Source organism: Trachinotus anak, unplaced genomic scaffold (assembly GCF_046630095.1).
Source record: "Trachinotus anak isolate AG129_WGS33_773 ecotype Australia unplaced genomic scaffold, CSIRO_AGI_Tana_v1 ptg000002l, whole genome shotgun sequence".
In the NCBI taxonomy this organism is placed as follows: domain Eukaryota; kingdom Metazoa; phylum Chordata; class Actinopteri; order Carangiformes; family Carangidae; genus Trachinotus; species Trachinotus anak.
The window spans coordinates 23143240-23168375 of record NW_027273853.1 but is presented as its reverse complement, the minus strand read 5'-3'; the positions used below and the strand labels follow the sequence as shown (position 1 = coordinate 23168375).

At 39.1% G+C, this 25136-nt stretch overlaps 2 protein-coding genes across 2 annotated transcripts; both read right to left on the bottom strand.

The window, feature by feature from the left end:
* Window positions 1-1127: 1127 nt before the first annotated feature.
* Window positions 1128-12556, bottom strand: cetp (cholesteryl ester transfer protein, plasma). Its single transcript, XM_071506811.1, has 17 exons — window positions 12150-12556; window positions 10625-10739; window positions 10413-10544; window positions 9864-9934; window positions 9551-9638; window positions 9374-9443; window positions 9190-9250; window positions 8872-8963; window positions 8456-8555; window positions 7550-7629; window positions 7216-7266; window positions 6969-7121; window positions 5705-5772; window positions 4581-4623; window positions 3140-3212; window positions 2022-2107; window positions 1128-1919 (listed from the first exon to the last, which is right to left on the bottom strand). The coding sequence occupies exons 1-17, from the start codon at window positions 12310-12312 to the stop codon at window positions 1842-1844; spliced, it is 1524 nt and encodes a 507-aa protein (XP_071362912.1). The 5' UTR covers window positions 12313-12556; the 3' UTR covers window positions 1128-1841.
* A 1527-nt stretch (window positions 12557-14083) lies between these two features.
* herpud1 (homocysteine-inducible, endoplasmic reticulum stress-inducible, ubiquitin-like domain member 1) lies at window positions 14084-25123 on the bottom strand. The gene is made up of 8 exons (XM_071506773.1): window positions 24774-25123; window positions 23349-23426; window positions 22202-22279; window positions 20810-20985; window positions 19978-20088; window positions 19462-19833; window positions 16807-16924; window positions 14084-16522 (listed from the first exon to the last, which is right to left on the bottom strand). The coding sequence occupies exons 1-8, from the start codon at window positions 24921-24923 to the stop codon at window positions 16334-16336; spliced, it is 1272 nt and encodes a 423-aa protein (XP_071362874.1). The 5' UTR covers window positions 24924-25123; the 3' UTR covers window positions 14084-16333.
* Between the last annotated feature and the right edge of the window lie 13 nt (window positions 25124-25136).

The window sequence follows — 25136 nt, the reverse complement described above, 5'->3', positions numbered from 1 at the left end:
TGACATTGTTCCCAATGACTCTAATTGTCATAATTAGTGTATGAATTCTTGAGTTATGATTTTGTGAGGTCACAGTGACCTCGACTTTTAACCTTTGACCACCAAAAGCTACTCGCTTTGTCATTTGTGCCAATTTTGAAGAAATTTCCTCAAGGTGATCGAGGTATCATGATCCGGAGAAAAGTTCCACACCAAGTTCCACACCAAGCATGCTGTCATATGGCTGTCAGGGGCTTCTGTCTAATCTCTCCATAAAGGCCTGACTGCTGAAGTGATAGATGGTAATCCTTCCAGCAGGTTCTCCTATCTCTGCCGAGGACTTCTGAAGCTCTGACAGTTGTGGTCTTTGTCACCTCCCTGACCAAGGCTCTGCTTACAGAGGTCAGCTTGATGGCCAACTCAAGGAGGAGTCCTGTTGGATCCAAACTTTTTTCCAAATCACAATTATTGGGGGCACTGTGCTCCTGGGAACACTAAAAGCTTTAGAAATGGTTTTATACCGTTTTTTTTATCATCATGGCTTGGTCTTTGTCCTGACATAGAGTGAATTATTGGATCTTTCTGAATCATGTCCAATCAATTCAATTTGCCACAGCTGGTCTAGTGAAGTTCGAGAGACATGTGAAGGATAATTAGAGCAAGGAGGATGTACTGTACCTGACCACAGTTTGTGGTGCCACAGCAAAGTGTCTGAATACTTTTTTGAGATTTCAGTTTTTGATTTTTAATACATTTTTACATTTTCATCATAGATTATTGACTGTATATGGACGATGGGCAAAATGGCAATTTTATCCATTTGAAATGAAATGTACAACACAATAAAGTCTGCAAAATGTGAAGGGGCCTGAACACTTTCTGAGTCCACTGTATATATTTATCTTTCAACCACAACAAATAATGCTTCTACCAGCACTTGAATGGAAGCTCTTAAAATTATTTCATCATGTGATTAATTAAAAAGATAAAAAAAACAGTCAGTCACGGTGTTTCACTCTTTCATGCATCATATTGTGCATGTGTAAATAAATTAAACAGGCTAGCTGCAGTTAACAATTTCTTGATTGCATTGCACAAAATAGAAACAGATCACAATCTATGCAACTGTAATCATGATTAGAGAAAGCTTTGTGGAGCATTGAACCGTTTAATGTTGGGTAACTGGAATGGTTAAACTGCCCATTGTAGTTTTTAATTTTGACACTGGAGAAAAGAAATTATTTTAATGACCAACTGAGCTGCAGCTTCAGAGCCCACACTTTTCACTCCCAGATCTAATTTGCCAACGTCCTAAACAAAAACAAAAATAAGAATTTCCACTAAAGTTTCTATTTTCAGTTGGTCAGTTGACTTTGGAAATTATGGAAAAAATGATTATTCTGGTGATCTGATTCAGTGACTTTGGTGCATTGTTAAAAGATGTGAAACTGTAAAACTACTGAGATCATTACATTTTAACATATAACAAACTAAATGAAGACTGGGAATTGCACATGTTTCACATTTAACAGGTTAACAACAATATATATATACAATATATTATCCTTTTCAAGTGTGGCATAATGCACCCAGCACAGTCACCAGTGGAAAATGAGATATTTGACAAGATTGTCTGTTATCACCTCCGTTACGTAGACGTCTAGACTGTACAAAAGAGCTGAAGAGGTTGTTTTACCCTAAAGAAATTGTTAGTCAAAAAACATGAAAATGTGCAAAATGTAAATATGCCAATAAGAGGCACTTTTGAACCCCAGATACATGTCAATAATCAATAATCATACATTTTCTATATGGGCAACACTTGTAGGAAAGTCATTGTTCCTGGTATGAGAATTGGACAGTTACTGTAGTGTCCTCTTGAGGAACTCAACCAGGAGGTGGTGAGGGAAACCAAAATCCATCTGAATCACCACAAAGCCCTGCAGGGTGGAGACGGATAAAGAGAGAAACAATGTGACTATACAGTAGAAATACCATGGGGGCATGTAACAAAAAGAGAAAAAATCAAAGAGAAGACTCACGTCCCGAGGAAGCACTGTGGGGTTATAGATGTCGAATAAGTTGGTTCCCTGTTTGTCCAACAGTCTTGTTAGCTCAACCTCGAGAACTGGAAAACGCATCACAAATGATTACTGAAAACTACATTACATACACCTTTGGTTTTACTCCTTTCTCCCAACAGGAATTAAACAAAATGCAACATGTAAACATTACAGGTTCCACTTTATTATTGTATTTTTAGGCAGAGTAAGAAATGCTATCAATCATTATTTGTCATGTTAATGTTAGCCAACATCACAATTACTACCGCTGCACAAACAACTTCAGTCAATTTTACCACTGATTTTGCAACGGCCAACAATTATATTGTTCAAACACTTGAGATGAAAATGCTCATTGTGGTGGAATCAACTGCAAGAAAACATTTGTTTTAAAGCAATAATGCAAATCTAGCTAATCCGTAAAATGGTAAATAGGCTATTGGAAAATGAAGTGTTGCTGACTGAAGCTAAATCCTCCTTGGAAGTCTGAGGAGTCTTGGTTGTTAAATAAACGATATAGTTATATCCAGATATTTGTGTAATAATGCCTCAGGAGTCCTATTACCCGGAATTAGTGAGCGTTTTAGCACCTCCTGTTCCCTCGTCTCAATTCTCCATGAGCTTTTTTTATAGGTGCTTGGTTAGATCAGTAAAATCTGTGGTTAATGCAACCTCAAGACATTTTAACATTTTATTCAATGACGTAATCAGTAAATGAGGCTACAGAGGTTGACAGTGACATTAAACTTCGTCACACAGAACACAAAAATAGATCTACACACCAGTCCAACTGTTTACAGCCTCGTTGTGTTTATACTTTTATACCTAACTTTGTAAGGGGACAGGCTGTAGTATCATAAACTTCTGTTTGTCACAGAGCTTATTTTCTTCAATAATCTCAAAGCCACTATAAAAATCCCAATGGCTTTCTGTTGAGGGAACCAGGGTGATGCTAACTTCTGGGATGGCCTACAAAAATACATCATACCTGCAGCACTTCCTGTTTTATCACAGTCAAAATGCAATCATTTTATGAAAGACATTCTAGTAGAATGCTTCATGATGCTGGGTCTCTATATGTTTCCTCTGTTTCTTACCAGACAACACTTTAGGAATGCCTATCTTCTCCACAGCCTCTCTGATGAACTCCAGTTGAACCTGATCTAGCAGCTAGAAAGAGAGGGAGAGGTGAATGAACGAGTCTAAGCAAGCATTCAAACATACTCTACATACGTGTGTTTTCACGATCAGCAACATTTAGCAGGGGACAAGTGCAACATGTGTTTTTTTTTCTTTGCAGAACCTTTGTGTTTTCTTACTGATATTTGTAAAATAATCAATATCTACTCACAAGATTTCACAAGATGTTGGAAACTTTCTTTAGAGTTTCTGCTCCATGTTGACATGATTGTATAATATCATTTCTGTTGATTTGTCAGCTGCCAATCTCCTGTGGTAGTAAGGGGCCCAAAGTGTGCCAAGGAAACAACATGTGGACGGTCGACAGATTGAATCTTTTTGGATTCATGCTGTTGACACCAAATTCTGACCCGACCATCTGCTGCCTCAGCAGAAATCCAGATTCATCAGCCAAGGCTAAGTTTTCCAGTCTTCATCTTTCAAATTTTGATGGACCTCTGCCCACTGCAGCCTCAGATTTCTGTACTTGGATGACAGGAGTCAAACCCAGGTGGTCTTTTCCTGCTGTAACCCATCCACCGCAAGATTTGATGTATTATGTATTCTGTCAGCTCAGACCAATCTAACCATTCTCCTCTGAGCTCAATAAGACATTTCTGTCCTCAGGACTCATTGGATGTTTTTTGTTTTTTGTACCATTCTGAGTTAAAAACTCTAGAGACTGCTGTGTGTGAAAATCCTTTCAGAAATACTCAAACCAGCCTGTCTGACACCAACAATCATGCCACCGTCAAAGTCACTGAGATCACATTTTTTCTCTATTCTGATGTTTTATTTAAGCATTGACTAAAGCTTCTGACCTGTGGCTGCAGAATTTCATATGCTGCACTGCCGTCACATCATTGACTGACTGGACAATTGCATGAATAAGCAGGTGGACAGGTGTTCGAAATAAAGTGCTTGGTGAATGTATAATGTATGTGTCATATTTGACTGCAGATGCTGCATTTAATGGACACACAGCTACTCCTTAAATGTGGTAAAAAAAAAAAAAAAAAAAAAAGTTATGCTGAATTTAACAATTTTGAAGATGGTGCTTTTATTTTGAAGAATTTGTGCTGGAAATCTCATTGATGTTAGCACTGGTTAGACAAATAAAAAGTAATAGTTTTGCAAGCAAATGCAAATTGTTGAGACATGGAGTATTTTTCATCTCCTATGTTAAATATTGTCCTCCATATTCTGTTGATCTGTAGTTGTAGTGCTGTTGGAATTCAACTGTATTTTTTACTGTATTTTTTCTGTCAAATTTCTCAAATGATTTCATGTGTTATTTCATTGCAGTGATTTTCACAGTGACAAAACTGGCAGTGAAATCAAATGAAAAAACTTACTTACCTGTTGATTTTGTGAGGGCAGCTCTGCTTGGAATATAAAGATCCTAGAGAGGAAAGAGGATCATCATCACACTCAACACACAGATTAAGAATTACAAATACAGAAAACAGCACATTCAGTGATGCTCTGTAGCACTCCACAGTTTATTAACCACTGAAAAGAATACTAGTAATAGAGGGAGGAGCTGGTTGGTAAGCAAACCTGTGCTGGAAACTGTAATTTACAAGCTATTATAAGACACACATACTCATAAGGACCACACCATGCAGTGCCCAGCTTCCTGTAAACCAGCTTCAGTGGTGGATGTTTGTTTGATCAGGCCTTGGTTGTTACATTAGATGAGAAATATGAAAAAAGAAAGCTAATGTGGGTTGTTCAAAGTCTGTGGCTCTTTCTCTGTTGTGTAGCAGGTTGCTACCCAGCTGTTCAGGTGTCAGTATACTTAAAGAGAACTTCCTGTCAAAGTTGACAGTCCAAATAAGGGCAGAAACAGTGGGGTATAACATGCAAAAATGGTCGCTCAGCTGGGAACTGAACTGTGGGTCCTATAGTTATGTGGTATGGGCTTCAACCATTAAACCAGATATCCTGAAGCAGTCTGTCTTCATCCTCTACACATCTGCTTCACTTTTTAAAAGCCTCTCCAGTATGTTACTTCTCAAATTTAAAACCAGATGTCTCACCAAACCAGACATCAGGCCTGTTTAACTCTAGTTACCCCGGTAAATACTGTGTATCCCTGCTGCTGTATGTGCTTTCATTGTGTCTGGCTATATTCTTCTTGATGTCAATGACCTCATACAGTAAAGGTTATATATACAGTGTGTAAAACCAAGTACAATGCTATGAATGCCTTTGGGGAAAGTCTATCCAAAAATGCACACTGTTATCCCCATGTGACAGGCTCAGATCACACACTTTATGAACTAGTTTGTTTGCCCATGCATGGAACCAATTCTCCATTTATGTTAAGTCAGAAGCAATGGCTTTCTGACTGATCAATGTATGTTGAAATCAAGTTGAGACTTTTGGACTTTAAAAGTAATGATATGGCAGCCAGAACGCTGCAGACACGCTGTTCAAAGATCAGCAAGTCTTGTAAAAATCAGCAAGGAAGGTCTTACTCTGACACGTTTCCATGCAGGAAGAGTTTCTTTTCAGCATAGGAAGCTGTGATGTCCATGGTCACATGCTACACAGGAGAAACAACAACAACAAAAACAATCACTAAACGCACCCTCACACTGAGAGTACAGTATGACGCAGACAATGTAGTCAGATATTTTCATTTTCTAAACATTCGGTCTCGGGCATCAATCACCAGTTAGATCCTGAGGTGTAGCTGGTGATGTTACTTTGAAGCAGACTACTGAACGCAGTATCGACCTTTCAGAGCACTAAGTTATTCCGTTGCACAGGTTTTCAGTACAGGATGTGCTTCTCAGTCTGACTTAGCATCTTAAAAAAGAGCTGTGGAGTCTTTCACGTTTTATCATGGTCTTTAATTTGTCCATACAAATGTAATATCAACGGTTTAATGCCAGCAGATGTCATCATTCAGACTGTATTAAATTTAATGATAAGACTATGGATTGTTACTTCTTGCAGCAATGCCAAGATACGCAGTTCTGAGTTTTCTCACACGATATCTATTATTTATAGGTCACCTTCAAGAGTTTATGTAGGCATGGCCTCTAATTTGATCTCATGTTTTTTTACAGTTGGAAATGAGAATATACACAGTGGAGGATGATGGGTTGGAGGCAAGAGGACGACTTTAGAAGAAGAAGGAAATGGCTAACATCAGAACTCAAGGCTTGGTTGAATAATGATGAATGCCACAGTCAGAGCAGTGCTACCAATGGGTGTGAATCCTTGTCAGTTCCAGGAACCATAGAGAACCATCATCACAACTTTTATTTTAACTGTTTATCAATTATTTAAATAGTTTGTAAATTACATTAAACTATTTCAACAATGTAGTGATTAATCTTCAACTGTTTAGCCTGTTAAGTGTTTAGTACTTTAAGCTGTTTCAACCATCTATCTGTTACTTTTAGCTAACTTTTGCAACTTTTTATTGCTAGCTTGCTAATTACTTTTCACTCTGATTCACAACACATGATATGAAGGTGTTAAATCTTTTTATTTTAGTAAAACACAAATATTTGGATATTAACTTCTAGTTAAACCACTCTTCAAATTATTTGACCCACTCTTTCCACATAATACCTGCCAACTAAGTACTAGCCCTGGTTGGGAATCACGTTTCTGCAGCACAGAGGAGAGGAACAGTTTGTGTGAAGGAAGAATGTCTTTTGGAAATATGCAATAGCTCAAAACTCTATCAGATAATTCAAAATGTCCTGTCCCAGAGTTGCAAGGTACCGTTTCAAAGAAGAGCGTTGGTGTGCCTTGACTCCCACAGTTGAGCTGCCCGGAGGCCTTAGCCCAGACAGTCGTACCCATGGTGGAGGTGTTTAGGAAGGGAGCAGATGAACTCCACACTCTTAGCTCTGGAGAACCCGATTCCAACAGACACTAAACACGCACAAAGAATAATATGTGTCACCCAGCAAAGGTGTATATGTTTGTATTTGGGAGTGTGCAGGGATGAGAAGGTTTTCATCATTACCTTTCTGATAAATTCAGGCATGGCAGTTGAGAGACTCGTCTTGAAAAGTTCCTGAAATCACAACAGGAGAGATGCCACAGCAACAATTTCACTTTAAACACCTGTGCCCATAGGAAACATGTAAAGGCACATAGCATATTTTATGTTTACAGTATTTTTTCATGATGCAGAACCAAAAAGAATATCAATCATTTTCCAATACTCTGTAATCAGTAAGTGCAATTAATGTCAATTTTATCAAGAAGATCCCACATCCATGTGTGATGTAACATTAAACATCAACAGGCACCCTGCCTGGGTGTTTTATAGGCCAGGTTGAAGGCGATGTACTTACAGTGATCTCTGCTCCAGAGATGTTAAGCTGTAAGCGGCCATCTTGATGGGCAGCAGCGAGCAAGGGGATGAGGACCTGGTCTGGGGTTAAAACACAAGGTATTATCAACCCAAGTTTTCAAGCAAAAATATGCATTGGATAATTTACTACAGTGAAGTTATTTATTTATTTCTGAAAATATATTTAGGTTTCATGGGATTCATAGTGGATTTATTTGAAAATTCAGTTTCTACATAATTTTACTACACTAATTCTGAGGGAATGCAAACCTAAAAGTTCTATTAACAACAACAAGTTTACCGCAAGATAAGGACAATTCTGCAAAACACGGACAAGGTTTCTAAAGTTCTCGCTTTCTAAATATATATCTGCACGTGTCAACTACAGTATGAGTAACGTCATGGAAAGATTGTGGTAATGGCAAATGAACAAAGGATAATGGTTGTTACAGTTCCTGAAAGATTGTGGTAATTGTTAATAAAAGTGCAAATAGTAATCACGTGCCTGTCACAGGACAAATGAATGTCTCACTCACTACACACTCATCCACCGCCTTGCCCTTTCCACCTTTTCATATAAAGGACACACTACTTCCTGCACTGGCACAGGGCCTAAATCATGAGGTGCAGAACAGTCCACCATGTATGTCATTTCCAGTCTGGACTACAAAGATACTATATCTGAATCTAAATGGCAAGAGATCATTTGAATGCAGATAATTCTAATGACTAAAATGAATCAATTTTTCACTGTTATTAATATCACACCTAGAACTTAAGTCCTAACTCCAACAATATTGTTGGAACATGCCACATCATACAGTACTTCCTTTGAAGTATCCTTCTTTCTCGTCCAATGTATCTGAACCTCCAAATTTCAAAAGACAGTGCAATGCCTATTGCTGACCTGACAGCCAAAAGTAGAGCATCCTGTTCTCAGTCAGCTGACTGGGGTGGAAAACAGAGTCACTGATGACAGCGGAAGTGTTGTTGTACTTGGTCAACCCCTAGAAGATAAATATAAAAAAGAAAAGACACTAACATGAAGTTTTATATCTAAAATAAAGAGATTCTTATCGACACATACTCCCCAAAACTAACTAACTAACTATGTAGGTTTGGATTTTTTCCCCCTTAATAATAAAAACCTTCATTTAAAAACTGCATTTTGTGTTTACTTGTGTTATCTTTGTCTAATATTTAAATTTGTTTGATGATCTGAAACATTTAAGTGTGACAAACGTGCAAGAAAAATAAGAAATCAGGTAGGGGGCAAACACTTTTTCACACAAATGTATGTGTCTGTATAGAGGTTTTATTCACCTTGTGGTATGACTCTATGTAGTTAGCAGTGATGACAGGAGCAGATGTTACACCAATATCCACACTGATGTCTCCTACACTGAGAAAGTCCTCTGGAAACACACACACACACACACACACACACACACACACACACACACACACACAGACACACACACACACACATGTTAAAATGTGAGCTGTAGCGAAAATCAGATCAATATTTTTTTAATTTATAGATTCACACAAATGATCACATTTATGGACACAGATAAACAAAGGAATGTGCTTTCTAAAAGATTTAAAGATACACACACACACACACAGACGTCCTCTCACCTGCTGTGTCTTGTATGAAATCAGCCAGTATATTTGCCACCTTGTTGATCTCCTTGCAAATCTACATTTGAGAACAGACCCATCATTGTGACTAAAATGTTTGCTTTGTGTCAGTTTATTATTTACTCTGACTGCCAGGCTGAGAAGGGATCGGTCAAAGGTCAGATGTCTCTCCTGCCCTCACCTGTCCCTTGATGACCAGTTTGACAGTGAAGGTGATGAAGTCGGTGAAGAGCTTCTTCAGCCAGTTTGGTCTGACGGCAACAACAAACACACGTTAACAGGGTCACACACTGTGACTATTCAGGTGCCTCTTTTCTGCTGTTGACAGTAAATCAGGGTTTGGTATTTTGCAACTTACTCTCTGTCTCCCTGCAGATGCAGATGGAGCTTGTGAAAGTTGAGATAACAGTCTGATGTGTCTGCTGCAACCTTCCCTTCACCACAGTCTGACGGAGGAGACAGACAGAGATAAGAGAGATAACAGAGATCAGCCGATGAGGTGAGATGAAAGATTTATCTGTATTATTGACAACAGTGTAATTCTCATTATGCTGTTAACAAACATCAGATGTGAAGCTACTTGTGAGTATCCAACTAGTTCAAGCACTATTTTTACTGTAGTTTCTCTCCATACTCAGTTTCCATGTGTATGTACAAAATAAGGTACTTACAAAGTTTGGGGTTGATTCCAAGATCAATCTGAGACTCAATCTCAAAGTCAACTGAATGTGCAACGTTGACACTGGATGAAAAAAGACAAAGAAATACAAATGGCAGGTAATGTAAAGACTCTCTGGAGCCAGAGCTTGGTTTGTCCATTCTGGGCTACTGTAGACACATGGCAGTGCATCATGGCGGTCTCCATGGAAAAGGACATACTGTCCAAATGTACATAGTTTCACTTTGTTTTGGAACTTTATTAAATTGCATTGTCCCTATCAAATAAACTAAGTAATTTTAGATACAACATATTATTACCCCACACAGTTTATTTGGTGCTAAGTAAAACAAATCCTATTTTTGTGATTATTTTGTGTTGTTTTGTTCAATTGTTGAGCATAGGTGTAGGTATATATTGGTATCTATAACGATATGTATAGGGATTTTTTTTTTTCATAATTTGCTTTTCTATCAGTGGGTTTGTTCTGAGAAAACAAATGAATGATGTGATGTGTGATGCTGCAGGTCACACACACACACACACACACACTCTGACTCACAGCCAGCTGCCGTATCCATACTGGATGGTCCCTCTGAAGACTGCGGACACGTTGCTTATTTCCATGGCGATGCCTTCACCTGCATGCAGCTCAAACGCACTTCGACCAATCGACAGGTTGTGAATCTCCAAACTGGGCGGGTCAATGGAGAAAGGTTACATGACTTGTGACCATCTGTACACGTGTGTATACATGTGCATGTGCTCACTCACTTGTCCAGGCCATATGTGACTCTGCCAATAAAGAGCAGGGATTTCTCCCCCTTCATACTTGGGTATTTGGCATGTTGGAACGCTGCCTCAATCACTTTAGTGGTTTTCTCATTCACTGCCAAAAACACACAAAGACACTTAAACACAGGTACATGACAGTCAGGTGGGGAAACACAATGCCCAACAGCTGGGCACCTCCGTATCCAAATAAAAGGTTTGACAGGGACAACAAGGTAATTCAATGCAATGCAAAAATAAGAATAAATAAGTAAATAGCATGACAATCCTTAACTTTGAGCCATTACTGCTGTAAACAGATGACACTATTCCTGGCAGGTACTTTACCTTGTGAGATGCTGATACTAAAGGTTAAAAAAGAACTCTGAATGGATATTTGAAATAGTTTTTGGCCACATGTGTGTCCAAAGTTGTCTGCAAAATCAGTTTTGAGAGTCTAGCTACAATATTACCATTTCTAAATCATCCATACAGCCTTGTGGTGAATTATAGAGTTGTTATCTGATTTAGTTACTTACTCTGTAAGTGCTGCATTTATTGGCCCACTACATCCTTGGTGCCAGTGTATATGGATCAAAGCCACCACTGACCAGGATAAACTTACCCAGATAAAAATGTATAATATAAATCTGGCCCATACTTGGGCAACATCCTTGTTTTCTTCTGGCCCAGTTTACACCAAGCTCCATAACACAAATCTGGCCCATATACAATATGATTGTAAGGTTCCACTTATACATCTGGACCAATACTGGCACAAATCTTCTGGTTGTCAGTCAATAACAGTGTATCTGTGTATTTACTTTGAGAGTTTAACACTGTCTTTCAACTTAAACCTGTAGCAAGAGTTCATCAAGGAAGAAAAAAAAAAGAAAAAAGGTCAAACTGAGAGATTAAGACCTTTAAATCAAGACCTATAAATCCGTTTCTGATCATCCACATGACATCTCAGTCTGTCAGGTCATCGTTTTCCTGTGAGCATCTACTGTTTTAGAGTGTACTCAGCTGTTGATTTTGTCAAACCAACTAACTTTGGTATCTCTGTGATAGCTTTCATTATCTTTCTCACCTGAATGGTAACCTCTTTAATATTGACAGACAACTCCGCCTCAATCTAAATGGCCTCTCTGAGTCAACTCTCAGACACATGTGAGCTTTTTCATGCATAAACAAACACTGAAATAAGCTGCAGTTCAGCAGTTCTTTCAATATTTAGGTCAACTTAAATTAAAGCTGAGATTTTAATGTAGTAGCCATTATTTGATTTTGAATGCAATAGGAAGAAGACCATGTTTCTGGAACGAGCATCAGGGATCGAGGGAAATGTGGTTGTGAGGATTTTAAGAATCACTGGCACCACGACCATCAGCACTGGTGGGAAATCGATCATGAAATCCTTTTCACGGAAATTATGGCAGATTATGAAACAAAAGGATGAATGGTTACATTCATTCAGTAGGTGAATGAAGGGATATAAACACCAAAACTGAGTCAAAATCCCACTCACACACAACAGCAGCAGGGTAGGTGAGCCGGCAGACAGTTCCAGTGAATCTGTAGGCTGAAGCGGGGTCCTGCAGGCAGCCATAGGACATCCCAAACCCGGATAGGAACAGGAGCAGGAACAGCAGCGGTGGGAAAACATCACGAGTCATTGCACATGTGGACATTTCAACTCTCTTAGAGTCTGTTGAGGTTTTCAATCCTGTGGACTGTTTGCAGTTCACTGTATCTGCTCGTGAGTGTAAGACTGACTCACTTCACAGTGGAGTCCCTTCTGGGTCCCCTGAAGCAGTATCTTATCCAATCTCACTTCAGTTCCAGCCTTTTTTGTGGTCCCTTTAAGACTCCAATTCCCATGAGCCTTGGCTGTTCTTGCTGAGAGGACACTACAACCTTGTCTTTTCCACTGCTGAGGAGGGCTCTGTGAACTGCAACTATCTAGTGAGAAGCTCTGTCCTTCATCCAATCAGAGACGGGCAACTTGTGTGATTTAGACTTGATGGAAGGACAAACACTGACTCAAATTTGTCTTTCGCACAAGGTCCCCTTAAAGTAAACTGGTCAAAGTACAAGGTCAATGATGTGAGTGCTGGAAAATCTCAGGCAAATACACAAACTCTGACACTTTCAACTATTCAGATTATATACAGAGAACAGACATTTCATATTTAAATAAAATCCAGACCCTTGTTTTCAGTGAATGGATCGCAACAAGTGAACTAGCACACTGGAGGACAAGATGATGAACAGCTGAACAGATGCCACAGGTGGAAATATGTTAGATTTCTAAAACTCCAGGTTGTAGGTTTTATGAAAATGTCCAACTTTCCCTTAACAAAGACTCACTTTCAACAAGTGCTGGCTCAGAGTGAAACTAGACAAACAGGCTCACTGTAACATGAGCTATTCACTCCCTGGTGGTGTGTCCTTTAGATATTAATGGGTCTATTTGTTCTCCTCCAAACCTCCAACCTGATGAGTTTGGCTTGGTGAGGGGAAGGGGGGGTATAGCGGTAAGTATAGTGTAAGCAAACGACACTAACAACAACTGAAAAGGCCATTGTGAGAACCATATACAAACATATATATATATATATATATATATACCCCATATACATGGGGGACCAAAGATGTCAAAAGAAAAAAAAAAATCCATTGTTATAAACGAAACATGGACTGTGGTTGGCTGCAGGTCCCCAGATTCAGCCAAGAGGAGGGGGGAGGAGGAGGAAGGAGACAACACCATTAATACACTCTATCAGTTGCAAAGTCACCTCTGGGGAAATTAAAAAAGGAAATTCAGCAAGCTGGCAGTTTAGATCACGGTTGTTGGCTATAACAGACCTCACATAAACCTTCCTGAAGTGATTTGGCTCCTCAGACTGTATCACCATTTAATTACCTCTCAGCAGTTCTCCTCTCAGCCATGTAAGTGTGTCACTGAAAATAAAATAAAAAAAGTTTAATGTGAAAGGCTTCACTTATAGTGACAGAGTCATCAGTTCCAGGGACTTTTAAAAAAAATATTATTTTACTCTGCAGATGGACACAAACACAACTCCAAATGAATGCTAATGTTGCTCGAGTTGGCTGTAACTTTGTAAGATGATTAGAGAGTATATGACATCAGTGCTGTGTCAGGTAGAATTTGACAGCTTTTGAAAACACACACAGGTAAACTGGGGAGTTCTGCATAAGCATGTGGATGTACTGTAGTAGCAAACTTTGCTTGTATTTGTAGTGAGACCAGTGCAACTACTGAGTGTTGTTAAGGTCATAATGTTAGCACAGGTGTGTCCTATGGTGATATGACCTTCAGAGAGTCCCTGCATTTAAACATGGGGTCAAAAAACTCTTGTTGTGCTCTTTGTACTGAAATCTGTAGAAAGATTGTCCTGATACACCACATCTGGAACAAATCAACATAGTAAGGAGCCATTAAAGTTAAGAAAATTTATTGCATCCATTATTGTCAGTCCTCAACGCACAATTCATTCTGCAGCATCCATCAATAAGCAATTCTCACAGAGAGACAAAAAAAAAAAAAAAAGAAACTCTTCAAGTTTAAACATTAAAATTCCCAAATTTACATGGTGACTAATGTCACAGACTACCGTCGTTCCCCAAAGGGAATCAGAGTGCTAACGTTACAGCAGGAGTTAATGCAGAGCGCAAAATGAATTGGATTACAGAAAGACGTGAATGACGTCTCACCTGTTTGCTGAAAGGTGTATTAAACCACCTTTATAGTGACATTGCTGAAGGGAGATAGTGAAACTCAGTTAAACTCACTTATTCCAAGTTATAGACAAAAATTATAATCAGTTAATAAACACAAAACAAATTCATTGGGACTCAAGTCACACATCAGCATAACATCACAATGTTAAAGACTTGAGTAAAGTGACCTGTACCTGTATTATCATCAGCATGATAACATAGAAAAGCTTAAATACAACAAGTACAGTAAAGGTGATATGGAGCAGTTTCATTATACCGCATTTTGTTTTAAATTGGGAAGGTTAACTGAATGACAGCAAAATAGTAGAAGGCAACAAAGTGGATGCAAAGAGAACACAATGGAGAGCTCCCACAAGCTGAAAAGTAAACTTCCCCCAATTTTATATATATATATATTACAGCTAGTTTTTGACATATAAATAATTCAAACACATTTTCTTGTAAAGCGATATTTAATGTAATTTAAATAGCACTGATCTTATCTTTAACATGTTTTATCTGTTTAGGATTTTTGACTTGACCTGTAATTTTAACTGAGTTCCATGTCAGAAAAACTCTGAGCCCCATATGCCTCATATTTATATTAGAAATCTTCAAGTGAAGAATAATAAATCATAACCCTTCTATAAGTAAAGAAGCTTGCATAAAATACATGTTGTAAAGTGCTTGCTGTAAAGTGAACACATATTTACAAGACTTGACTTTTTTTTTTTTTTTTTTTTTTTTAAACTATGCCAACATCACTATTGTACAGAAAATGTACCCAATGATTTGGCAGAAAATAAAGATGTCATGAGTTGGATTTTGTTCTCCTACTTGAGTTTTGTTTACTAGTCATGGTCAGTTTTTGCTAGAATGGAGGTTGTTCAATATTCAGTACAGTGACTGTATGGGAGTAAAGAAAGGCCAAATAATAAAAAAGAAATCATCTGTACTTAATGTTGAAAATTAACTGATAACAAGTCCCGGTAGCCTGGATGTTCATATTTGAACTTTCATCATGTATTTTGTTTTCTGCATTCAACTGAATTTGAGAAATTTAAATATAGTATTTGTAAATACTTTCTGAATCCTAAACCAATAAACAAGACAAATTTTTTTTTTTTTTTTTTTAAATAAATTGTACATCTTGAAATTATCAGTTATCAGAGATTATTGTCAGAGTCAAGTACTTCAATCCTATAAATTCAGCTCAAAACTTTGACCTTTCTTTGCTACCACCGGCAGAAACACTGTTTGAAAGTTAAAAACATCTGTCCTACATTAACAGCTGTAATCAAATACAGGTTCTATGCACTGACAGTTCATATTGAAAATATAAATCTGTCCCTGGATAGTCAGAATTGTGACTCGCTGATTTCAAATCCTAAGGAATCAGTGTACATAAACCTCCTGACAAAAAAACCAAAAAAAAAACGGTTTAGGTGCAGTGATCCAACAGTGTCAGAAAAGAGGTTTGTTTTGTTACCCTCAGCTGCCATCTACTGCTCCATGCATGTATCTTAACTTGTTTTACAAGGCCCTGAAAGCAAAAAAAAGATTTTGGGTTGGGCTAACAACCAACAATCAGTAGACAGTAGACGCTTGGTCAAATGGAGAGCTGGGATCCCATTGAACAATTTGTTATTATTTACAGGATATCTGTTTCTAGTCTGTTGTGTCCTTTGTCTCCACTCCACATTTTTGGCAATCCAAGGGTTTGGCACTGCTTTATTTTGCTGGTGTTTAACTTTGAGCAATCTCACACAAGAGTTCCCAGCACTATTGTCCAAGATTGTGTTGGGAAGACCCTGACATTGCTGATTTGCATACAACTCCTTCTTTTTCTTTCTCCTTGAGTTGACAGCTCTGTACATTTCCTTGTCCTTCCACCCACGTTTCAAACAACACATTATTGTTCCCCACTGAAACAGTCTGCTGTCTCTGTCAGTCATCTGTCCTAGGTGGCTAGTTGGCCACACCCTGAGGAACCTCAGGTATGAGTGAGGAGAAGAAAGTTTTGAAGAAAACCCAGGCCGTCCACATCACTGACACCCTGTGAGGAGGAACTAAAACTGCTGTCATTGGTCCTTGTCCGTCGGATCCATCTGCTGCAGCAGCAGGTTCCTCCCTTGGTCTGTCAGCAAACTCACCAACCTGAAGAGAAAGGAAATTATATTACAACAAAAATGATAAATCTCAGCCAAAGTGTATCATTTCAAATACAGATCAATGAGCCGGTTTAATTGGGCTGCTTTAAATAAATTAAGATTCCATAGGAGTGCTCTGGTACATTTAATAGGAACATACATGAAGACACACCAGACTCAATCAAAGCAGACGCCCTGCATCACTAACAGATGAGTACGCCTGAAGGAGTTATAAACCTTTAGTTAAATTTAAAAGAATAAGAAGTAATCATCTGGGAGATGGTTTCTTACTGGGTTAGGGTTATGGTTCCTGTTCTCGTTCTGCTCATTGTGCTGGACCTCAGGGGGCTGCTGAGGGTTGGGTCTTTGAACCTGAGGCCTTCTGAAGGGAAACCAACCAGCAGTGTGCCTGTGGACGAGAAAAACAGGAGACAAAAAGAAGTTTATGGGTTGCTCTGGTGGCCTAATGGTTCAACACACACAACATAATCAGAACGTCCCCTCCCTCAGCTTTTCCTGTTACTTCCTCTCCTACCATTATCAAATACAGGCAGTCATGCAAAAAAAACATTCATTTGAAAAAAGCGATACATGTGAATGCACACTGTAAACTAAAACCCAGCCTTTTACAGCCATTTGAGGCAGATGCTTGTTGATAAGATGAACTTGACAAATCTCTCAACTGCACACAGATCAGGAGAAATCAGGTGGATCAGAAAACTCAGTGCATTTTACACCAGTGGTGTGTGTTGAGACTGAGTGTGTGTTGAGACTGACCCAAAAATTTTTTTATTGTAGGCTGTAAAAACAAAACACTGAGCTAAAAGATACTAAAATACTCTAAATGTCTCTAAACATTAACCTTCAAACTGCTGCTGGGTAAATGATAATCAGTCAAATGTATATAGCAACATCCTTCAAACACAAACACACAGTTTATCTCTTTCATCTCTTGGCTTAAATTTTTGTTTATTTGTTTTAGGACTTGCAGAAGCAGTACATTTTCTCTGGGTCTCTAACGTTTGGACTCCACTGTATGTGTTTGCACGTGTGAGCATGAAAGGTTATGTAACAGGGACTTGGAAATGGTAAACAAAGGGGGCAGCATGGAACGATGCTCAGTTCAAGAGTGCCCTCTGCTGGACCACAAGGCAAACTACTTCAAACAGTCTAATGTGGCTCTTGACTGTAAATTTTAAATTGGAACAGATCCTTACAGTTCAAATATTTACTTTTTTCCGCCCACATTTGAAAAAAATGTTTGACTTTCAAGTAAAGTAACAGCTCAAAAAAAAAAAAAGAATGAAGATTATACATTATACATTGTCTTTGTCAAAAGTGTATCTTGTCTTGAATGTGTTACATCTTAGTTTTGATATTTATTCCTTTTTTCACTATTTTCCACACAAGGTAAAATGATTCATTCAATATCATTTAGCTTATAAAAGTTAGATTTAGGGACAAAATTCAGACTGTCAAATGTCCATGTGAACAGTGTTAGACACTGATACATGATACATTTACAAAGGTTTGGAAAATGTATTATCAAGTATTTAACAATAAGTCAAATGGCTATAAACTGTATAGCAGCAGAAAGTAACAAAATGCAAATAAAAAATGCTGTTGCACATCATTTGATCCTTTAAGTTAACATCAGTCCTGGCAAATTTAAACATTAGCTTGTAGTGGCTCATAACTGTATTACTCACTAGCTTCCCTAGAAAGTTTATCAAAGTTAGTTTTATCAAAGATTGAGACACTTCCTATTAAAAAAAAAAAGAAAAAAAAAAAAGAAGAAAATACAAATCAGAAAATACTTTGATGAGGAGAGGAAACTGGAGTTAAAGGAAGCAAGTAACCACATCCTTCTGTAGTGCACAGACACAAAGTCAAACAAACCAACTATGATGACTGACAGACAAGAGACGTTAAAACTACGTTATGTATGTACTAACACAGTAACTCCTTACAGCTATTATTAAGAGACTTTATCCATACTGACATAACTGAGACCTATACTGACAGGGAAGCACAAGTTCTTTTCACCAATAAAGAAAACAGTCGGTATGGACTTGACTTCTTATCCGCATAAAAAGCTATTTCCAGTCACTAATAATAAAATATCAAGAGATTAGAAACCAAGTCTCAGTTCAAAGGAAAAAATACTTCTTGCTCCGACAGAAGCTGAGCAGCAGGGACTGTGCTTCTTCTGTGGAGTTCACACAGCATGAGGAAGTAACTAACTAATTCCATTATTGGTGTTTAGAAATGACATGTTGGGATTGAGTTGTATGTGGTTTTGCTTGTTTTTGATTTCTACAAAAGGAACCAGTGACACGTCCACAAAATAAATCATCTTGCAGTTTCAGAGCCGTTTTCCCCTCTTATCCCTGTGTCAGCAAATAGTGCAGTCTCTTATTGCATATACTCACATCTACTTTCTACATCTACTCTTCCTTGAGCTCTGCTGTTTGTTCTAATATGAAGCTCAAAAGTACAGATCCTGAAGGCTTGGCTGTATGTACACACAGTCACCCAGAAGCTATTTTGTTTGTTAAGTGATGCAAAAGAACAAACTTAAGTGCATATACTGGGTGTGCTACTATACTTCTCTTTCAGGTCATTTCCTAGTTACATTTCCAATTACACAGTATCATATGTGGTGTACTGCTGTTCACAATCACAAAGACAGGCTCTAGTGGACCTAAACAACCCTGCCTCCTTTTAGACCCTTGCATTGCTTTAAATGACAAGAGTGGTGAATTTGAGGGTTTTCCTTGCTTTCAGGAGAGGCACTGGATGCCAACACAAACAGCTGATCAAGGCTCGTAAGGTTGAGGGAGGCAGAGTGCTTTTAGTAAGTCACTGAACTAACAAGAGTGCGGTGAAGCGGTTCAGCTAAGTTTGGTGGTTGGAGTTGGTGGAATGCAAACAGGTTAGACTCACAGGTACATAAGGAGGAGGGTGCTCATCACCAGCAGAAAGCGACTCAGGTTGGAGTTGAAGTACACGATCATAAGCAGAACGCAGAACCTCGCGGCGGAGTACAACCAGTCCAGCCAGTCGCGCTCTATGTCCTCCTCGTCCTCCATTACAGGCCCGCCCTGCGCGTTCATCCGCATGTTCTGGTTGGCCTCTCCCGGGTTGATGAAAGCTCCGTCCTGCACTGGGTTCTGATTTGCTGGCAGGTTGTTGATGGGGTTCTGATTGGCTAAGGGGGCTGGCACAGGTACTTGGTGGGCAGGAACAGGAGGGTACTGGCCAGTGAATGAAGCTGGTGCAGAGGGGACAGTGCCTGCCGCTGCCAAAGCTGCGTGGCTGTTGGCAGAAAACAAAACAAACATCATTAGGAACTAGAGACAGAGTCACCACTGTCAGCGTCAGAACACAGAGACTACAAGAAATTAGGGACTAATATCAATGGGAAAGTAGAGTGAATTAAGTGTAAACATGAAAACTCACTATTGCATATAATATTGTCTAGCGTAGACATGCTGGAGCCACAGCAGCTGTTGAGGGCTGTACAGGGAGTAAGTGGGAAAGGCTGGTTGAGTCATCGGTGGTGCTCCAGGCCTGCAGTCACAAGATCACACAGAGACCATTAACACACCACAACTCAACGCTGCAACCGTTGTCGAATTACAATACGAAGTGCAAGCAATTGAAAAAACAATGAACGCACGAACACATTCTATATATCTGATGAGGGTATTTAGGGTATTTTGTCACCTAGAAAGATTTAGACATCTTTCTAGGGGACCAGGGTGTGTTTCAATAATGGCTCGACATGCTCTCTTTCACTTCCCTGAGGCAATTGGCTGCATGCACAGTAAGGGTTCACCAATTACTGGTAATTGTAAACAAGTATGTTTGCATCCATTAAAAGCATACTGTACATCACTTTGTATTCTATCACACACTGACACAAAACAACAGACATGATTAAAGCTCACAGTGAATTCCTTGAGTGTGCATCTGATCTCAGTCACGTGCACTTGAGTTTTCAGTGAGAGTGAATGTGACTTCAGATGGTGACAGGGTCAGTGCACATGGAAACTCAGTGTCAGGCTTGCTGCACTGTTGTATATGTAACGAAGTACATTTGACAGATATCTGATTTGAAGATTCCATGTGACTATTTAAGTTTGTAACATTTGACTTTGTGCACCCTTTTCTCACTGAAAGCTGACTTATTTGAATTGTTATGAAAACATATCCTAAAGACAATCCCACTGCTGAAACATCTCTGGTCATACACTTAAACAGATACATAAGTTCCTCCTTTATGGCTTACACTGCAGCAGCAGGCCATGCAGGAGTCCATGGTGGAGGTGCTGGGGCAGCAGCTGAAGCTGAAGGGGTCTGTCTCCTCTGCCTCAGCTCTGGTGTGCTAGGATTCTGGACTGTGGGGGAGCTGCTGGCACTGGGTGAAGCGGAGGCTGCCATGGGCCTTGGTTCTGTTTCTATGGTCTGTAAAGGTAGAGATGTGTTTGAATTTGTTAAAAACCTGAACAGTGCCCGTCAGTCAATACTATAACAAAACCTCTGTTTGATCCGCAGAAATCTTTTTTTACCACCTTGAGGTTTTGTAGCGTTAGTTTAAGCAGAGCGGGACACTTGAAAGTGTTGTGAAACTAAAGGGAGTTATCTTTAGCTGTACCTTTGTTCTCAGTACTGGAGCTGAGTTTTGCCGGATGACAACTCAAGTGAAACATTTCCACTCCATGGTAGAACGCTAATGATAAAGGGGTGAAGAAGTGCACCTGTGAGTCACCAGACTAAACCTGCTGCCTGAAACTTCTTTACACTTCTATGAAGCTGATGTTTTTCTCATGCTTCAAAGATTTTGTCTCCAAAAATGTTTTCAGATTTTATATATATATAAAAAAAAAAAACAACTCACATTCACCTACAAGGACAATGTCATTTGATGAAGAACCGAAACCTGTCGCTTTCTACTAACCTTGCTCAAAAATAATCTGAGTGAAATACAGCCAGAAATAATATCTTATCAGTGCATACTCAACAAACAGGGTCTTTTAACTTGTCTTATAACTATGTAAAATTATGTTCAAATGAAACTAGTGCTTTTTTTAAAAGGACCCACTAATAAACTCCACATAAGGAAGGTGAATGTGAGAAATAAACCCAGTATGCTAATCTAATATTTCCGTGCTGCTGACTGGAACACAAATTGAAACCAAACTGTTCTGCTCATATGGCCTCACAATTTAAAAATATAACCAGCAGGAGTTTCAGTAAAGACTCAGGTTTCATTAGGGGCACTTGATTGTTAACAGCATCAGAGGTCCAGGGTAAAGTTGCTCTAAATGATTTTAGAATGGTCTAATCTTTCAAAACAAAACTTATTTCAGCCATTAAATTGGGTTCATTAAGAGAATCTGACATGTTGATATGTGACCTCTTGGTTTGATTACTGCTGTAGTGTCCTTGAGTACGAAATTACATTTTCACAATATAATTACATATAACAACCAAGCTGTCCCTAACCTGGGGGTAAAAAGAACATTTCTCACATGAATTAAGGTATATGGAAAAATCCATAATGTCCATCTATTCACTGAATTTCCAGTGAGACACTTTCAAGAAAAAAAAAAATCTTTTAATGAAAACACTGCCTTGGTTCTCAGGAAAGTTGAATTTCCTAAATGTCAACACATCTCACCTTGGGTCTAGCTCCCAGTGGTCTTTGGGGTGGATTCCTAAAAGCAAACACCAGATGCAGTGTTGGAATGGAGTCCGTCTGAGAGGAAATAAATGCCTGATTAGAAAAGCTACATGGCAAAATACACATTCTCCAAACAAGCACAAAACAAAGACTTTTGGAGCTGACAATGAACGTGAGGCTGATATGGATAACAGAGGAGAGCACAGAGGAAAAGAGGGATCGTATTTCCTCCGTTCTCCTAATGACAATAAAGTCCAGGCCATGCTGACACCCAAATGTTTTTGGTAGTTTATCTCAATGTGATTACTGCACAGCTCTATAAATACTTCTTTATATTCTACTCTATCCACAAAACAGTAAAACATGGAGCCAGATCAGATCAAACAGTCTGGTTCTGGATACACTGAGTCCACACAGTTTGAGAGCAGTTATCTTTCAAAGGATGTTGAATGCTTTACACACTACATGCCGCACGCCTCTGAACAGAGCCAAAGACCTCAGCTGGTGTGTTTCATCCTCTTCATGGATGTTGGATGCTTTCTTGTGCTGGAGTTGTCTTACAGCTGGTACTATCTCATCTGCAGCAATATGAATCTCCACAGGGACTCTCATACTAAACCTCTTGTGAAATATGCCGTAGAGCACAACAACCCTTTCACAGGCCACAGAGATCCTTTGTGGCCTTTTATTATGAGACTAAGGTTGGTGAGTCTCTCTCTAGCCAGTTTGTCGCCGATATGACAGCAGCACAAAGCCATATACACTCAGATTCCAATTTATTTCGTACACCCAGCTAAAGCTAATGCAGTCTAATTCAATGTCTCTGTAATAAATCTTACTTTCACAAAGTGTAGTTTGGGTCAGTTTGAACTGTTTTAGAGAGGTTTTCAATGAATTTATGGCTGCTCAGGAGGCTGTAATTTACCATGCTGTTGAACAGCATTGCATTTTACTGAGAGTTGTTTCCAATCTTTAGTCTACCCTGATTTGTTAGACTGCACAAGGTTTATTTAGGTGTAAATAATAACATAGGGAAATCAACTTGTGGTGCTCAATGATTTGAGCTTTTGCATTTACTATATGTCAAAACTATTATGAACTTCCAGGACAAAGTGTAAACAGACAAACATATTTTTACACATACCTGTCTGAAGATATCTTTAATGTGTAGATGGTTGGGCAGCAGTTTACCACCATAGATCAGTCTCTGATCACTCACAGCCTGAAGAAAAAAAAAGAAACTATTAGGTTATGTTAAGTAAAACTTTTGGCATAAAATAACTTCACACTTCTTCACAGCTGTTTGACTTGGGTGAAGTTTCTGGGTGTGAAACAACCTCAAGGAATTTTCCACAGAGCCAGCGATAACTGTATTGACCTAGCCGCTGCGTGGGAAATTCAGACCAATTTGTGTTTGGTGGATTCAGCAAGGCAGGTGTATGTATATGCAACAAAAGTAATTTAAAGTACGGCTGCTCTCAGGGAATACAGAACACACATTTAAAAGTAAATACACATAGTAAAAAAAGTTATTTATAAAAGAGATAGTTAAAAAAAAGAAGAAGTGATTTTTGGGTGTGTTATGCTGCTCTTCACAAAACTAGCTTGTAAACTTATGCTGGTAGCAATCAAAACAAAGTAAAATGAAGACTAAGTCAGAAAGAAAGAAACATTATATATAATATTAAAATTTAAAACCTGCTTTGAGTAAATTGTGTCTTTATGTGTTCTGTTTAAACATTACCTGCACTACAGATGAGACGCAAATTAATTAATACTGGTGACCCAGTCTTGTCTCAGCAGAAGGTAATGACTAAATTACCATTGTCACATGATCACTGATCATTAACTGTACTCCAACACCTGGCTTGTCACTTGGACTAAAACGTTTTACAGTCTACTTCCTGGCCCCACCTCGTCTGTGCACTTTGCATTTGCATCTTCTCTTTGTCACTGAAGCACAGATCCTCCTCTACACATCTGTCTGCTGTCATTTCAGCTGCAGCCTGCACGGACACTAGCTCCACTGCAGTCTCTCAGAAGGATAAAACTTGGCAGCCAAATGTGCTGAAGATTGCAGGCACTTGGCTAACTCTGTGATGAGAACGGGTGCAGCTCACTCTGCCATGCAACAGCTGCTCTGTGTCGCCGCATGTTGGGACCGCCAAAGCCTCAGAGGATCTTTAACAGACTATAAAAAACTACTTTTCTGCCAGAGACCGCAGATCTGCATATGACTCGACGCCGTTCTCCACCATTTTCCCATAAATAGTTTCTGTCTGTTGTTTTAGGGAATTAAATTAAATAATACATCCATTAGCTACACCATTTACACTTCGGGGCGAGAAGGAAGTTAATATTAAATCACTCCTCATAACCCCGCATACTTGTTTAGGTTTTGAGGAAGCACACAGCTGTTTACTAGCAGCAGCCTCCTTGAGTCAGTTAGCTCACCTCCTCTAGCCGTTCGTTAGTTCCGCTGACATTAGCTGCTACCTGCTAACTAGCCTGCTAACTAGCCTGCTAACTAGCCTGCTAACTAGCCTGCTAACTTCTCATAAAAACTCACCGGTTTGGTGGGGTACACAGTCGACAAACGCGTTTTCAGGTCCTGTACGGTCCAGTTCAGATGGACGCCTTCGACGATCTGGTTCTCCTGAGCCTGGTTGGGCGTTTTTATGAGAAGAGCAATCGTCTTTTGTTGAGAATCCACATCCATTTTTTTTTTTTTTTTTTTTTAACCTCTTTCTCTCGTTTGCGAGGTTTGTAACCGTCACCTCGCTTGAATTACACCCGTTAGTTTAGTCCTGGAGATTCAGTCGGTCGACAGAGAAGAAGAAAAGCGACGCAAATTGTCCCGTCGAAAGAGAAACTTGCGAGGCTCAGCTGACTCCGAGACGCGTCCTCCTCTCTCAGAGCCTGCGAGCCGTCA

What these genes read in the sequence shown, in the direction of transcription:
- cetp (XM_071506811.1), bottom strand. Translation starts at nt 12,312, where the DNA reads ATGTCCACATGTGCAATGACTCGTGATGTTTTCCCACCGCTGCTGTTC. An exon ending in CAACGCTCTTCTTTGAAACG is followed by an intron (nt 5,773 to 6,968) that starts GTACCTTGCAAC and finishes TCTCCTGTGTAG; the next exon opens with CATGTGACCATGGACATCAC. An exon ending in CCACAGTGCTTCCTCGGGAC is followed by an intron (nt 1,920 to 2,021) that starts GTGAGTCTTCTC and finishes TCCACCCTGCAG; the next exon opens with GGCTTTGTGGTGATTCAGAT.
- herpud1 (XM_071506773.1), bottom strand. Translation starts at nt 24,923, where the DNA reads ATGGATGTGGATTCTCAACAAAAGACGATTGCTCTTCTCATAAAAACG. An exon ending in CTGTGTACCCCACCAAACCG is followed by an intron (nt 23,427 to 24,773) that starts GTGAGTTTTTAT and finishes TTTTTTCTTCAG; the next exon opens with GCTGTGAGTGATCAGAGACT. An exon ending in GCATGGCCTGCTGCTGCAGT is followed by an intron (nt 20,089 to 20,809) that starts GTAAGCCATAAA and finishes TTGTGACTGCAG; the next exon opens with GCCTGGAGCACCACCGATGA.